Here is a 13,917-nt window from a genome sequence, read left to right on the forward strand (position 1 = left end):
TAAAACTCTGGCTTGCTACCAGATTACTCCATACGAGCTTTGCCCTCTGGTCTTAGGAACTATAAGTAGATGATCAGCTGCTTTGCTGTAAAATTTCAGGCTTAAGATGTTAATAAAACAAATCGTATGTGGAAGTATTCTCAACAAAAACCGGGTGTATGATGCAATAACCAGCGGTGGCTTTACATGCTGTAATGCAGAGTATCGGGATCCTTTCCTTGTTTCTTCCTAATGTTAGTTCCCGAGGAGAAGAGAAAAAAAATTCAAGCATCCTGTTAGAGCAGTGGTTCTTAACCCAGTCCTCAGAACACTTTGCCAGCCAGATTTTCTGGAGGCCTACAATGAATATGCATGAGATAGATTAACACACAATGGAGGTAGTGCAGGCAAATGCATCTCGTGCATATTCATTGTGGGTATCCTGAAAACCTGACTGATTGGGTTGTACCGCTGGGTTGAGAACCCCTACTTAGAGCAACAGCTATTGACTAGTTTAAGGCATGGGTGGGCAACCCCAGTTCTCAAGTTTCACAACTCAGTCGGGTTTTCAAGATTTCCACAACGAATATGCATGAGATTCGTTTGCATGTCTGATTCCATTGTGTGTAAATAGATCTCAAGCATATTCATTGTGGAAACTGTGAAAACCCGACTGGGTTGTGGTCCTCAAGGACCATGGTTGCCCACCCCTGGTCTAGGGACGACTTGCTGGGATGCTAGGTAGCTACCATTTGTGTTTTTTCAGCAGGAAGGTTGCTACTGTGACCCTTGCAGGGCCGCCGAGAGACTGAGCCGAGCCTGGGGCAAGGCCCCCCAATCGCTACTCAGGCCTCCGGCGCCGCAGTCCCTGGTCTCCACCTGCCCACCCCCAGCCCTGTCGACAGCCCCTCTCCGTCCACCACTGGGCCCCCTGCATTCAAATCGGCAGCGCCTCACCTCCGTGTGAATGTGGCAGATCGTCTCCCTTTGGGCCCTCCTTCCCTGTGTCCCGCCCTCGCAGAAACAGGAAGTTACATCAGACGAGGGCGGGACACGGGGAAGGAAGGCCCAAAGGAAGGTGATCTGCCGCTTTCACATGGAGGTAAGGCAGGGGGCATGGAGGGGGGCTGTCGACGATGCCGAGGGCGAGCAGGTGAGACTGGGGACTGCGGCACCAGTGGCCTGGGAGCAGAAGGAGAGAAACCCCTGTGCTGCCCCCCCCCCCGGGAGGCCCGGGTCCGTGGAATTTTGTCCCCCCTGCCCCCCCCTCTCGGCGGCCCTGGACCCTTGCAGTGCACTGCTGGAACTTTGGAGGTAGGGGAATAAATAGGATCAGAAACCATGCAGAAAGTAAGCATGTGCATTCATTATTTGGTTGGTTAGTGCAACTTAAAAAAAAAATTAGTGCACATTAGTGAAGGAGTTAAAGCATGCTATCAGTTAGTGCATGTTTAAATTATTCTAGTGTGCACAAAAAATTCCCTATTAAAACAACTTTGTGAAACTAAACCCCCACCCAAAAAACCCCATCTGTAAATCTGGAAAAATTTGTGAAAAAAAAAACTAACTGAATTTTTCTTGCCTGTGCACCTCCTCACCAGAAAGTTGTAAAGACCCACAGTATCTTGGATCCATGGTTCTAAGTGAAAGGGGCAGCAGCAGTGGCAAAAAATCACCAGGGATTAGTAAGCAAAGTCGCAGCAGGTGTCAGGAATTTAAAAAAAGTTGGCCAACCACACAACAACATTTGGTGGGGAGAAGGTTTGTGTGTTTCAAAACTTCACAGGGTTTTTAAAAACACCAGTGGTGCTTCTCAGAGCCCATCTCTCTCTCTTTTTTTTTCACCTGCAATATTTACCAGCCCACTAGAAGAATTCCTGTGAGTTTGTTGCAGGATTGACAGGTTCATTTGAGCTATGCACCCGGCCTGAGTTATATGATCAGTATAGAACCACACCGGGCTTGAAAATCAAGCAGCCAGATCTAAAATTAATTACCTGATCTTCCAGCTTCACTGGATATCACGTGCAGGTCGCCATCTAGTAAGAACTCCCAGGACAGAAAAGAAAGGGAGCCAGCGTGTGCATGCCTGGTCGGTGACACTTTATGAATGTGTCTGTGTAATACAAGGAGCTGCTATGACCCCCATGTCTGTCCCCCTAGCCTGAGGCGTGTACAGATGATGCCTGTGGATGCTGAGTGATTCCCTGCTTCAGATCACTTCTACCCTATGGAGCTGCAACATAATCTTAACCTGCAGGGGCTAGAGTAATGTTCAAAGGGTTTGCAGCAGAGCTTGGTGGAACCCTGCAGCCTACGGGGCACAATTTGGCACCCAAAGATACCCTTGAGCGATCTGATGACAGCAGGCAGATTCACGTCTGATTGAGCGTGGAAGCTCGGATCACGCTCTAGGACTGGCATCTGTCTCCTTTGCACTTGCAAGTCAGTCACTATTGCCTCAACAATCGTTCCTTCAGTCATTAGAAGACGGATCCCGCTGTGCATCATTTCGAAGCAAGAATCCCATTAAAGCACTTCTTTTTCGTAGGTTCTGAAAGGCACCTATGGACTGTGCATTCTGCAAGCTTCTTAAAGAGCCGACAGCAGTTCCCTCAATGCAGCTGCAGTCCTGAGCCAACTCGGCTTTGTCTTCCCACTGAAGGCGTGTGAAAGTGTTCTGACGGGATGTTGTACAAGACGTAACAAACAGAACGGTGGCTATTTCTTGTCCTGGCTTGGAGAGCTGCTTGTGGCTGTGTTTTCTTTTAGGTTCAGAGTGTGTCAGCTCAGCGTTTACAGTCCAGAGGGTGATTAAGTCGTCTTGCAGCGTGCCTGCACTGATTAAATCTGCAACCAGAGATGAATCTGAATTGAGATAGAAAGGATAGAACCTTGCTCCCTGTGCTTAACCACGATGGTACAGTTTCCTGATTTTAGAACATTTTAATTCCGTGCTGGATCTGTTCTAAATAGCCGTCGTATTGCACGGGACGATTTTGTGCAGACACGAGATCTGCTCCTCCACTGTGCTGCTCACTTGCCTCCTAGTACTACAGCGTCATTCCTTGCTGTCTGCTCCAAGACACTTTCTCTCCTCCTCCTCCAAGTGCAAAAGTACAAGACAGTCACTCCGGAACGGCACTAAAAAGCTTTTCAGCACCAGAAATCACCGGCTGACTTCAAGTCGGACTGTAAAAATAAAAGGGCTGCTCGAGAAGCGATGCAAGTGTCCATAGCTTGCACAGAGCATAACTTGAAGAGCCGGAATGGGGAGGACAGACACCTCAGCAAGCAGAACTCCACTACCCCTAACGTGGTAATGCAGCGCGCGCCAGGTTTCGGACGGTGGCGATTATCGCGCGCAGCCTGGGAACATTTACGCCGCAGCATCACATTTCCCTAAAGAATCTACTGCAAAGCAGACTGGCATGAAATATAGGTATGCATATAACGCTCTTAACGCTCCATAATACCTGTTTTATAACTGTCCTGCTGTGAGTGATTGTAAAACAAGAAGCCTGTACAGCGCTGCGTACGTCTAGAAGCGTTATAGAAATCATAAGAAGTAGTAGTAGTAGTATTAAGCTAGCAGTGTTTTTCAGTGGGGTTTTTTACAAATGACTTTGAAAGGACGAAAGTTTAAACTTACAAATATGTATCTCAGCGAAGTGGTGCCTTTTTTTTGGGGGGGGGGGGGGGTCATAGCATACAGTTTGTCCAAATGTATATGTGCAGTAGCACACTAAAGACTTAACCAAATGCATAAACATTTTCCATAATATTTTATTTATTTTATTTGTTGCATTTGTACCCCACATTTCCCCACTTATTTGCAGGCTCAATGTGGCTTACCAGTGCCGTAGCGAGGGCAGCTGACACCAGGGGCGGGTCGCCGCTGCGCCCCCCCCCCCCCCGGGGTGCAGCATGGCGCACCCTCCCCCCTCCGGAGCGCACCCCCCCCCGGAGCGCGTACTTACCAGGGAAAGCGACGAGGGAAGTGACGAGGGAAAGCGGCGAGGGATGGGCGGGAGGGCCAAACCGCCCCGAGTGCATGTCGCTGGGAGCTGCGTCGGCTCCGCTGGTTCCCTGCTCTCTCTGCCCTGGAACAGGAAGTAACCTGTTCCAGGGCAGAGGGAGCAGGGAACCAGTGGAGCCGACACCCCCCCAGCGGCGTGCACCGGGGCGGACCGCCCCACGGCCCCCTGTTCCTACGCCACTGTGGCTTACATAGTACCGTCAGAGGCGTTTGCCCAGTCGGTGGATACCAAATACAAAGTTTGTATAGTGATTGTATGAGGTATAAGTGGAGGGTCGGAATGGATGAAGATTGCCGTGTTGTCCTGTTCAATCATAGTCATGCTTGTGTTGGTAGGTGAAGAGGTTATTGGTTTAATCTCCTTATGGCTGTCCAAGTTCTATACTTTTAGCAATCATTCACGACCTTTTCCAATGAAGCTGCTTTTCTATAGGCAAAGAATGGGAAGGAGGGGGGGGGGGGGAGTTCTTTTCGAATAAGGCCATAAATCTTTTCGTCAATACAGGGCGAATATCCACTTTTCGCGCAGTAGGTCTGACCTCCCTGAAGATCCTGTATGCTGTCCTTTTATCAGGCGGCCTATTAGGTGGCTTTGCTGCATAGCTGAGTATAGTAGTGAGTCTGATGTCCTGGAAACACATGTGCTCTCCTTTAAACAGGTTTTCCTGTTCAAGCTAGGGTCCACTTTAGACCTATGCATGGGCTACAGTATAAATCTAAATTTCTCTGTGCTTTGAGAAATGCATTGCTTAATAGCTCTTAGCAGTTCTCAGCTCCAGACAGGTATTATAATCAAGAAGAAAATGGGGGGAGGTTTTTTTTTTTTTTAGGTTTTAGCATAGACAACGAGGAAACGTATGCTTACTAATAGAAACCTAAATTGAATTAACGCTGTACTCTTCCAGAGGGAAGCAGCGGGTAAATTAAATCTATGCCAAGAGATAAAACTGTTGTAGAACTGAGCAGCTTATTTTTAGATAGCTAGTATTACAGATAAAACTGCATTTTGTAGAATCCAATGCTCTTATCTGAAATTTTCCAATGTATTTTATGGGGCAGGTGGCACAAACTTCCTGCCAGAGGGGGCAGGATCCAGTGTACCTGTGCTCAGAGGCTCTGCTCCATGCATGCCACTTTCAACTGCTTCAGGTTGGCTGAGCAGCGGTGGGGGCAATAGCAGAAGAGGAAGGAAGCAGGTCTTGTCTAGGCACACTGCTGCCCCCCCCACCCTAGGTGGACACTTAGTCCACCTGATGGTAGGACCAGCCCTACAGGAAATGTATGTCTAGTAGAGCTACAGAACAGATATTCATTTGGCCTCTGAGCATCTAGCTGGCCAAACTATCATAGCTCTTTCAATCACAACCTACCTATCTAAGTTGCAGCTGAACATCTCCTTAAGTTAGCTGGCTAAGCAGCAGCAGAGAAAAGGAAGGCACAAGACCTGTAAGGGAAAGGGAAGTTATGGGAGAGATGCTGGACATGGGGGGGGAGGGATGAGATGTTAAGGAGAGGTAGATGCTGAATGGGGAAGTGGGGAAGTGGGTAGGGAAGGGATATAAGATCTGGATACTGCAAATTGGTGGGGGGGGGGGGGGGGGGATAAATGGAGATGTTGGCTACATGAGCGATAGGAAAGAAAAGGGGGGAGATGTTGGTCACCTGAGGGCAAAGGAGATGTTACTATGGGGAAGGAAGGGAAGGGAAAAGAAGTGAAAGAGGAGATGCTGGACTAGGAGGTAGGGAAAGGAAGGAAAGGGAAGGAGAAATGCTGATTATGAAGTGGGTAGAAATGATACGGAAGTGAGAGTGCTAGACTATGGAGAAGGTGTAGGCCTTGAGACACCTCTAGGGGGAGTGCATAGCTGAAGTTTCACCTTGGGCATCAGTTATCCTTTGGATGGCCTGTCCATTCTGTGTGGACTTACAATACATACAGGCAACACAATAAGAGACGTCAGAAAATGTATTTATGATTCAAAATATATGGCAATCTCTGCGAAAAGATAACTAAAGTCACCAGAACAAAATATGAGGCTTTAATAAATTCTGTTAGAAAAAAAACCAGTTTGTAATACAACATTCCAAACCCCTTCCTTTTATGTGGAAAAAAATAAAAGTTACAGATGTTTAAACATGTTAACTTTTACAGACTGCTTATAGACCCCCTCACATGAAAAATTGGCCTTTCTCAACATTTTGGATCTACTATTTTAGTCACCGTTTTCCAGAGATGGTCACATGTGGTTAAAAATCAACAAGGCAAGGATGTGAGAGCCAAGATTTAAATGTAAAAACAGTGATATAAAGGTAGGTTTTTAGGTGAGATCTGAATATGTCCAGAGGAGAAAGAGAAGACACCAACTCAGAAAGTCAATTCTATGGATACAGTTTGCCAGATGAATTGAGTTCACAAGGAGGGTGTGAAAGGAGATAGGATGACTTATAATGTAAATAACAAGTGTATTTACTATAAGTATGAAGTATGGACCTCAATCCTATAGACTTCTTACAAAACACGTTATTGCAGAGCAGAGCCGTACCGCAGTCAAACTACAAACTGAAATGAGAATTCCCCGAATCATTTATACCATCCGTCTCAGGCACTGATTTTCCAGTACATAACTAAAGCATAGTTCAGTTGCGTTTGTCTTGCTACAAGTTCATTTATACCAGAGCCATATCCTACTGGTAGAAAAGGAGGATAAGCTGTATGAGGAAAGATCATACTGCCTAGAAGCTCGTGTTTTGATTGTTGCTCAGTTTTTTTCCAGATAATGTATTATTTTTTGTGTGTTTATTTATTTATTAGGATTTATTTACCACCTTTTTGAAGAATGCACTCAAGGTGGTGTACAGTAAGAATAGATCAACATGAGCAATAGGCAATTACAGCTGTTAAAAATATTCAACTAATAATACAAAGTATGGCATGGTATACTATTGCAATGTCAACACAATACGTAATAGAACATTATAATTGATAATGAAGGGTAAGGTAAAGTTGTAACATATAGATTGGGTAAGAAAGTAGGAAGAATTAGAAAGTAAGGTGATTGATTTGAAGAAAGTTGCACATGAAGTCAGAGAGATGGTTAAATATTACTTCAGCTAGGGTAGAAGAGGGTATGTGCAGTTCGAGTCACTCCTTGTGTGTTGTTGATTTTGTTTACGGTTTGTTTGTGGTCCAGTAGTTTTCCTCCTTTCCTCCTGTTTCTTCTAGGCCGATCAGAAGGCTGGGGACTACAGTGTCTTGAGCCTTCCTACCTTAATTCAGGAGTACTTGGAGATTTTTCCACCCATTTATTAGACTCTTCCACTGTTCCTAGACCAGTCATTGCAACAACAATCCTGAGATCAAGAGCTGTGAACCAGGGCTCCATCCAGAACTCTGTATCATGAGCTCTAAATCTGGCCACCAGGAATCACTCTTAACGTTGACCATGATTCCCCCTTCCCCTCCAAACGAGTCTGCAACTGCTGTCTCTGCAGCAGTCCCAGCCTGGCCTCAGCCAACCAGTGGCGTAGCCACAGGTGGGGCCTGGGTGGGCCGGGGCCCATCCACTTAGGGCTCAGGCCCACCCAACAGCAGCACATATTTAGTGCTAGCTAGTGGGGATCCCAGGCTTCGCCAGCCGAAGACCTCCCCCTGATGGTGCTGGAAAAACACTGCTTTCCACTTCAGCAGTCTAAGCTTCCTAAGCTGCTGATACTGGCCTCTCACATTGGGGGGGGGGGGGGGGGGGGAGGGGGAGAACACTTGGTGCCCACCCACTTCTTGACTAGGCCCCCCCAAAATATGCTGTCTGGCTACGCCCCTGCAGCCAACCTGGGGTATGGAAGACCTGATCCAGGAATCGAACCAGAGCCTGCCCCCATCCATAGTAGCAATGCCACTGAGCCATAGGGCCAACTAATATGTTTTCTGCTTGGGAATACAGCATTTCTACAGAAGCACAAATTTAGCCACCTCCTGCTAGAACAGTATGGGTAATATTCCACACCAAATGCACCAGAATCCATCTTAGAACCTGAAAATGGTTAAAACAGCAGTTCTAGAGACAGTGATTATAGATAATCCAGTTACAGGCTATTAAAGTTATTAACAACCTTCTTTTTTTATTTGGATTTTGTAAAATTCCTCAATATATGTTACTGTTCATGGAAGTTTCTGTGATGTCTCCTTTTTCTTCACAGTTAAGAGTAAGAAAGTGAGATAGTCCTGTGCCAATCCATATCAGAACCATGTGAAAGTATCCAATCCTATCTAATGTAGCTCAAAACTATCCAGAGGATCTGATAACTGGAAATGTCCCCCTTTTTTACAAAGCCGCGTTAGCGGCTGCCTCACGACAATGCCAACGCAGCCCATTCAAAGTGAACGGGCTGTGTCGGCATTACCGTACTGATAGCCATTAGCGCAGCTTTGTAAACAGGGGGGGGACAATTTCATAAATACAAACGACAAAGTATAAACTAAAACATTCAATTCATAAATACATGTACAGTTCAAAGAAAATTAATTTATAAACATAGTTTATACAATAAAAAAAACAATAAGAACCTGATAGGTGTAAAACATGAGCAACTGCTTGTAGATATATTGTTAGTAATACGCAATTTATCTTTAAGTCAAGCATGGTACCCGAACATTGGAGGTTGGCCAATGTATTGCCAATTTTTAAAAAGGTTCCAAAAGTGATTCATTGATGCAGGGCAAAAAGGTAGAGATTATTACAAAGGACAAAATTACTGAGCATATATAAACATGGATGAATGAGACAAAGCCAACATGGATTTAGCCAAGGGAAATCTTGCCTCACAAATCTGCTACATTTCTTTGAAGGGGTGAATAAACATGCGGATAAAGGTGAGCTGGTCGATACTGTGTATCTGGATTTTCAAAAGGCATTTGACAAGGTACCTCATGAAAGACTCCTGAGGAAATTAGAAAGTCATGGGATAGGAGGCAATGTCCTATTGTGAATTAAGAACTGGTTAAAAGATAGAAAACAGAGAGTACAGTTAAATGGTCAGTGTTCTCAATGGAGAAGGGTAGATAGTTCGGTTCCCTAGGGGTGTCTGTGCTGGGACCGCTGCTTTTTAACATATGAGCTAGAGATGGGAATAACTACTGAGCTAATAAGAGGGACATTTTCAATATGATGTCCAAATGAGAAAAAAATGTTTATCGGAAAACGCGTAAAAAACTAATGACCTTTTTTACTAAACCGTGCTGGCAATTCTCATGCACCAAATGCGATGCTGCCCATTCAAAATGAATGTGGCTCATTTGCCACACCAGGAATCACTGGCTGATGAGCCCCTCCCTTACAGTCACCCATACCCAGCTCCTGCTGCAAGTCCTGCACACAGATGGAATGGAGAAAATGGCAATGGTGAACACACAAGCTATGCTGCAGCAGCAAAGACATGGAAACTGCTGAAACATTGTTGCGCTTTCTCTTTGTTAAAGATATTCCATCCCTAAAGTAGGGATTCTCAACTCAGTCCTTGGGACACAGCCAGCCGCAGGCTTTCAGGATACCCACTAAATATACATGAGATAAATCTGCATGCACTACCTCCACCGTGTGCAAATTCTATCTTATGCATACTATTGTGGGTATCCTGAGAACCTGACTGGTTAGGTGTGTCCTGGGTTGAGAACCCCTACCCTAGAGCCTGAGCAGGCCGCCGAGAGACTGGGCCGGGCCCGGAACAAGGCTGCCCCTGGGCCCCCGGCCCCGCCCCTACCGCCCCCCAGGTTGTCGCTGCCCCCCTGAAGGGGCCCGGCACCACAGTCCCACCCGCCTCCGCCACCGGGTCGGACCCCTTCCACCCGAACCCCCGCCAGCAGAGATGCTGTCTTCTGACTCCGGCGTGAGTGGCCCACACAGACGCGCTCCTCTCAGCTGATCTTCGCTGTGCTCTGCAGGGCTTCTGTGCGTCTGACGTCAGAAGACAGCACTTCTGCTGGCGGTGGTTCGGGTGAAAGGGGCGCGGTGGCGGGTGGGACTGCAGCGCCGGGCCCCCCTTGGAGGCCTGGACCCAGTGGCGTAGGAAGGGGGCGGGAGGGGCGGTCCACCCCAGGTGCACGCGCTCGGGGGGTGCCGTCCCCGCTGGTTCCCTGCTCCCTCTGCCTCGGAACAGGTTACTTCCTGTTCCGGGCAGAGAGGCAGGGAACCAGCGCGGCCGACGCAGCTCCGAGTGACATGCACTCGGGCGGATCGGCCCTCCCGCAGGTAAGAATGCGGTCCGGGGGGGGGTTGCGCTCCAGAGGGGAGGGGTGCGCCGTGCTGCACCCGTGGGGGGGGGGCAGCGGCGAGCCGCCCCGGGTGTCATTAGCCCTCGCTACGGCACTGCCTGGACCCCGGGAATTTTGTCCCCCCCGTCCCCCCCTTTCAGCGGCCCTGAGCCTGAGGCCTGGCCTGATGAATTTCTTTGGCCTAATGTAAGGTTTAATACTCTCCTTACAGTCCAAAGAGCTCCATTTCTCCAGTTTGGTCAGGTGGCAGAGCATTGGCAGAATCCCCTCCTCCTCCACATTCTATAGCAGTGATTCCTAAACCTGTCCTTGGGGAACCAGGGCCAGTCAGGTTTTCAGGTTATCCACAGTGAATATTCATGAGATTGATTTGCATACTCTACCTCCTTGCTATGCAGCTGTATCTCATGCATTCATTGTGGATATTCTGAAAACAAGTGGCTGGGGTTCCTTGAGGACAGATTCTCAGTCGTGGTCAAAAGGCAAAGACAGGACTGTTCTCAGCTCCTGGCTCAAACCTCTCATTTGCTCTTGTCTGAGAAGCCTGTTTTCAGGCAGTACCACAACAGATTAAGGGGCTCTTTTACTAAGCCATAAGCATCTACGCGCGTCCAACGTGCACCAAAATGGAGTTACCGCCTGACTACTGCGTTTCTCTTGTGGTAAGTTCATTTTTGGCGCAGTCCAAAAATATTATTTTCAGACGCGCGCATCGGATGCGCACCAAGTGGCATTTGGCATGCATAGGTCATTACCACTCGGTTACTGCATGAGACGTTACCGCTAGGTCAGTGGCTGGCGGTAAGGTCACAGATCGAAAATGGACACGTGCCAATTTTGATTTTGCCGCATGTCCATTTTCGGCGAAACTTTTGAAAAGGCCTTTTTTACAGGCACTCTGAAAAAATGGATCTGTGTGTGCCCAAAACCCGCACCTACACTACCGCAAGCCATTTTTCAGCGCACCTTAGTAAAGGACCCCCTAGACATAAACTGACAGCTTTTCGCCACAGCCATGCTTAGCTTATGGAAGGTACCGGTTGTATTCGTACTGCTTTGCTGCTGAAACCATCCAGAAATAAAGGTTTTGAATGAAGTGGAGAATCATTTTATAAACCTTGAAAATGCTGATTGGCTGTACCTGCAACATTCTTAAAAGGACTGTCTTCCAGAGTTGATATTTCTGTGGGTTTCTCCTGAGTATTACTGCATGCATGTACAGCTTCTTGGATTTAGGCTGTGCTACAAGGGTAGATGGTAATTTTATTCTACAATTTAGAGCTTGTCTAGTGTTCATCATTAGGACTGCAAAGAACAGTAAATCAGTAGCTTGGGAAAACTGTCATCTTCAGAGTTATTTATGACTCATTGTATTTCTGCCAGCTTTTAATGACAGATATCTGTGAAAGCTTAGCTGTCACTTTAATTCAGTCACACATTGTCATTTTTTTTCTGTTGGTTTTGAAATTCAAATGAACAAGTACATGTGCATTCTGGTTTAAAAAAAAAAGCAGCTGCATTTTCCTTATCTTCTCTCTTGCAAAAACTCCACCTTTGGGTGCTGTCGCTTGCTAAATACTCTAGTCTTTTCCTTAATGAGTGGATACCACTGTTAGTAACCAATCTTTTTTCATCAATCCATATTTGCAAGGTGTCAATTACGTACTGTAAATAATTCAATCCAATGGCAATTGGAAAGAGAGCTCTAGACTTATTGAATTCTGCAAAAGCATCCATCTGGTTGAAGGCATTTTTGAGGAGTCCTGCAGTGAGCTTCAGTAGAAGTGCAGCTGACTCCTCTCTAAACTACACTTGATTAGCACAAGCAGAATGAGTCATTATTCTGCTACAACACTAATATTTCTCATTCTTACATCTTTCATATTCTTCTTTTAAAAATGGGATTGCGGAAAAATCTTAGATTCCATTTAAAACACTTTGTTAACCCCTTTCTCTTCTCTTCCATGGGATTGGGAACCATGGACACGCAGAGCAGCTTTAGCAATACATATGGCAGGGTCTCAAAATATTTTCCATGGAGCTTTTTGTCTGTAGCCCAGGTTCCACTTAAGGAGAATTACTGGTGCCATCATACACCATGAAATGTGCCACTTTTTTGTGTATACCTTACCTTGATTTGTACCTGTCTTTTTCAGGGCACAGCCCTTTACAAGTATCTGATTACATTTGTAATTATAAGAACAAACCTGTGCAGAAAAGTCCCTCATATTGAACTAGAAAACCATCTTCTCGTAACCCCTTGACATGCAGTTTCTGCAGCTTTGCAAGTGTATTCTTCTCATTATAGATAACAGAATATAATATGTAATTTGGTCAACAGATGTCTAGAAATCCCAGCAATAGTCTAACAGCGTGGCATGCAGGAGTACATTGTTGCTTCCTCCCTTACGGTAATGATTTTTGTTGGTTTGCATATTTTCTGAAATTACTAAACAGGTAAAATGCATTTTTATGTAGTTTTTATGAGTTTTATATTTGATGTATTATGCATAGCACGTCAGTTCCTCCTTGCTTAGGGAATCTTTTAGAGTAAAGCAAGTTATAAATTAAACAATAAACTTTCATATTTCACCAAAAATGTCAGAGGATTTCATTATCCTTAAGCTTTCTTTAATCAAGGCTGAGATGTTTTATTGGCTTAAAAACTTATTCTGAACAGTTCTGTTAAAAGGAAATCCAACCAACTCTAACATTATATATGTACCTTTTTAAAAGGAAAGTTTAATCTTCAGGGCTGGCAATAAGGGGCTGTAATTGCCTTCAGCCTCTATGCCTTAGGGGGCCCCAAACCTGCCTCAAGCTGAAGGAGACCTAGCCAGAAGTTGGGCTTAGCTCTCCTTCCCAGTTTCTGCTCTGGCCCCTGCATGTCTAAGACCAGCCCTGTTAATCCTCCCACTTTGATCAGAATCCAAATGGTTTTGTAATCCCAGTAGGCAGACTTAGAAGGCAGGGTAAGAATCTGTTCCTTTATTTTACTGGCTCTTAGAGGCAGATGCAGCAACCAAACGTAAAAAAATCTAAATCGTTAAAGTCCCTAACGATTTTAAATAATGAAAAATGCACCAAAAAAAAAGTCACACATGCTGAGATCGGTATTGAAACGTACAATGTATCAAAGAATCACAATACACACATCGTTAATCGGCCCCCAAATCATGCGCAGAGCAGCCAAGCGTTATGTTAGCTGCTCTGCGCATGCCACAAACAGTCAAACACAGTCAAATCACAAGCACATGGCTCCCAAATCAAACAAAAATAAAAAAAAGGGTCGGGAGGGGGCAAGGGCGCTCATCAGGAGCGTCCTGTGACGGCCTTGCCCCCCCCCCACTGCTCCCCACTTTCCGCCGCTCCCCCACCCCGAAAAGCAAAATTCTAGCAGCCCCTGCCCCCCTCCCTTCCTCACTACTCTCTCACCTCAGCTCCGCCTCCCGACATCCTCCGTCCTGTGCCCCGCCCCCTTTTGGGGTCGTCGCCGCCATTCCCCTCCTCCATCGGGCCCCCCTCCCTCTTACCGCCCCGTGCAGCGCCTCTCTCCTCTGTCCGAAGGCGCTGCACGGGCAAGAAGAAGCTGATGCCTGCCTTCGCCCAGCTTCGATGGCGCGTCTTTCTC

At 46.4% G+C, this 13,917-nt stretch overlaps 1 protein-coding gene across 1 annotated transcript in view; it reads left to right on the forward strand.

Moving 5' to 3' along the window:
- The first annotated feature begins 3,202 nt into the window (after positions 1–3,202).
- Positions 3,203–13,917, forward strand: part of LOC115479195 (voltage-gated potassium channel subunit beta-1-like) — a 207,269-nt gene continuing 196,554 nt past the window's right edge. Inside the window, 3 exon segments of the mRNA XM_030217007.1 lie at positions 3,203–3,296; positions 3,299–3,379; positions 3,382–3,421. Of these exon segments, the coding sequence (XP_030072867.1) occupies positions 3,203–3,296; positions 3,299–3,379; positions 3,382–3,421 (215 nt within the window).

This window comes from Microcaecilia unicolor, chromosome 10 (genome assembly GCF_901765095.1).
Source record: "Microcaecilia unicolor chromosome 10, aMicUni1.1, whole genome shotgun sequence".
Lineage (NCBI taxonomy): Eukaryota > Metazoa > Chordata > Amphibia > Gymnophiona > Siphonopidae > Microcaecilia > Microcaecilia unicolor.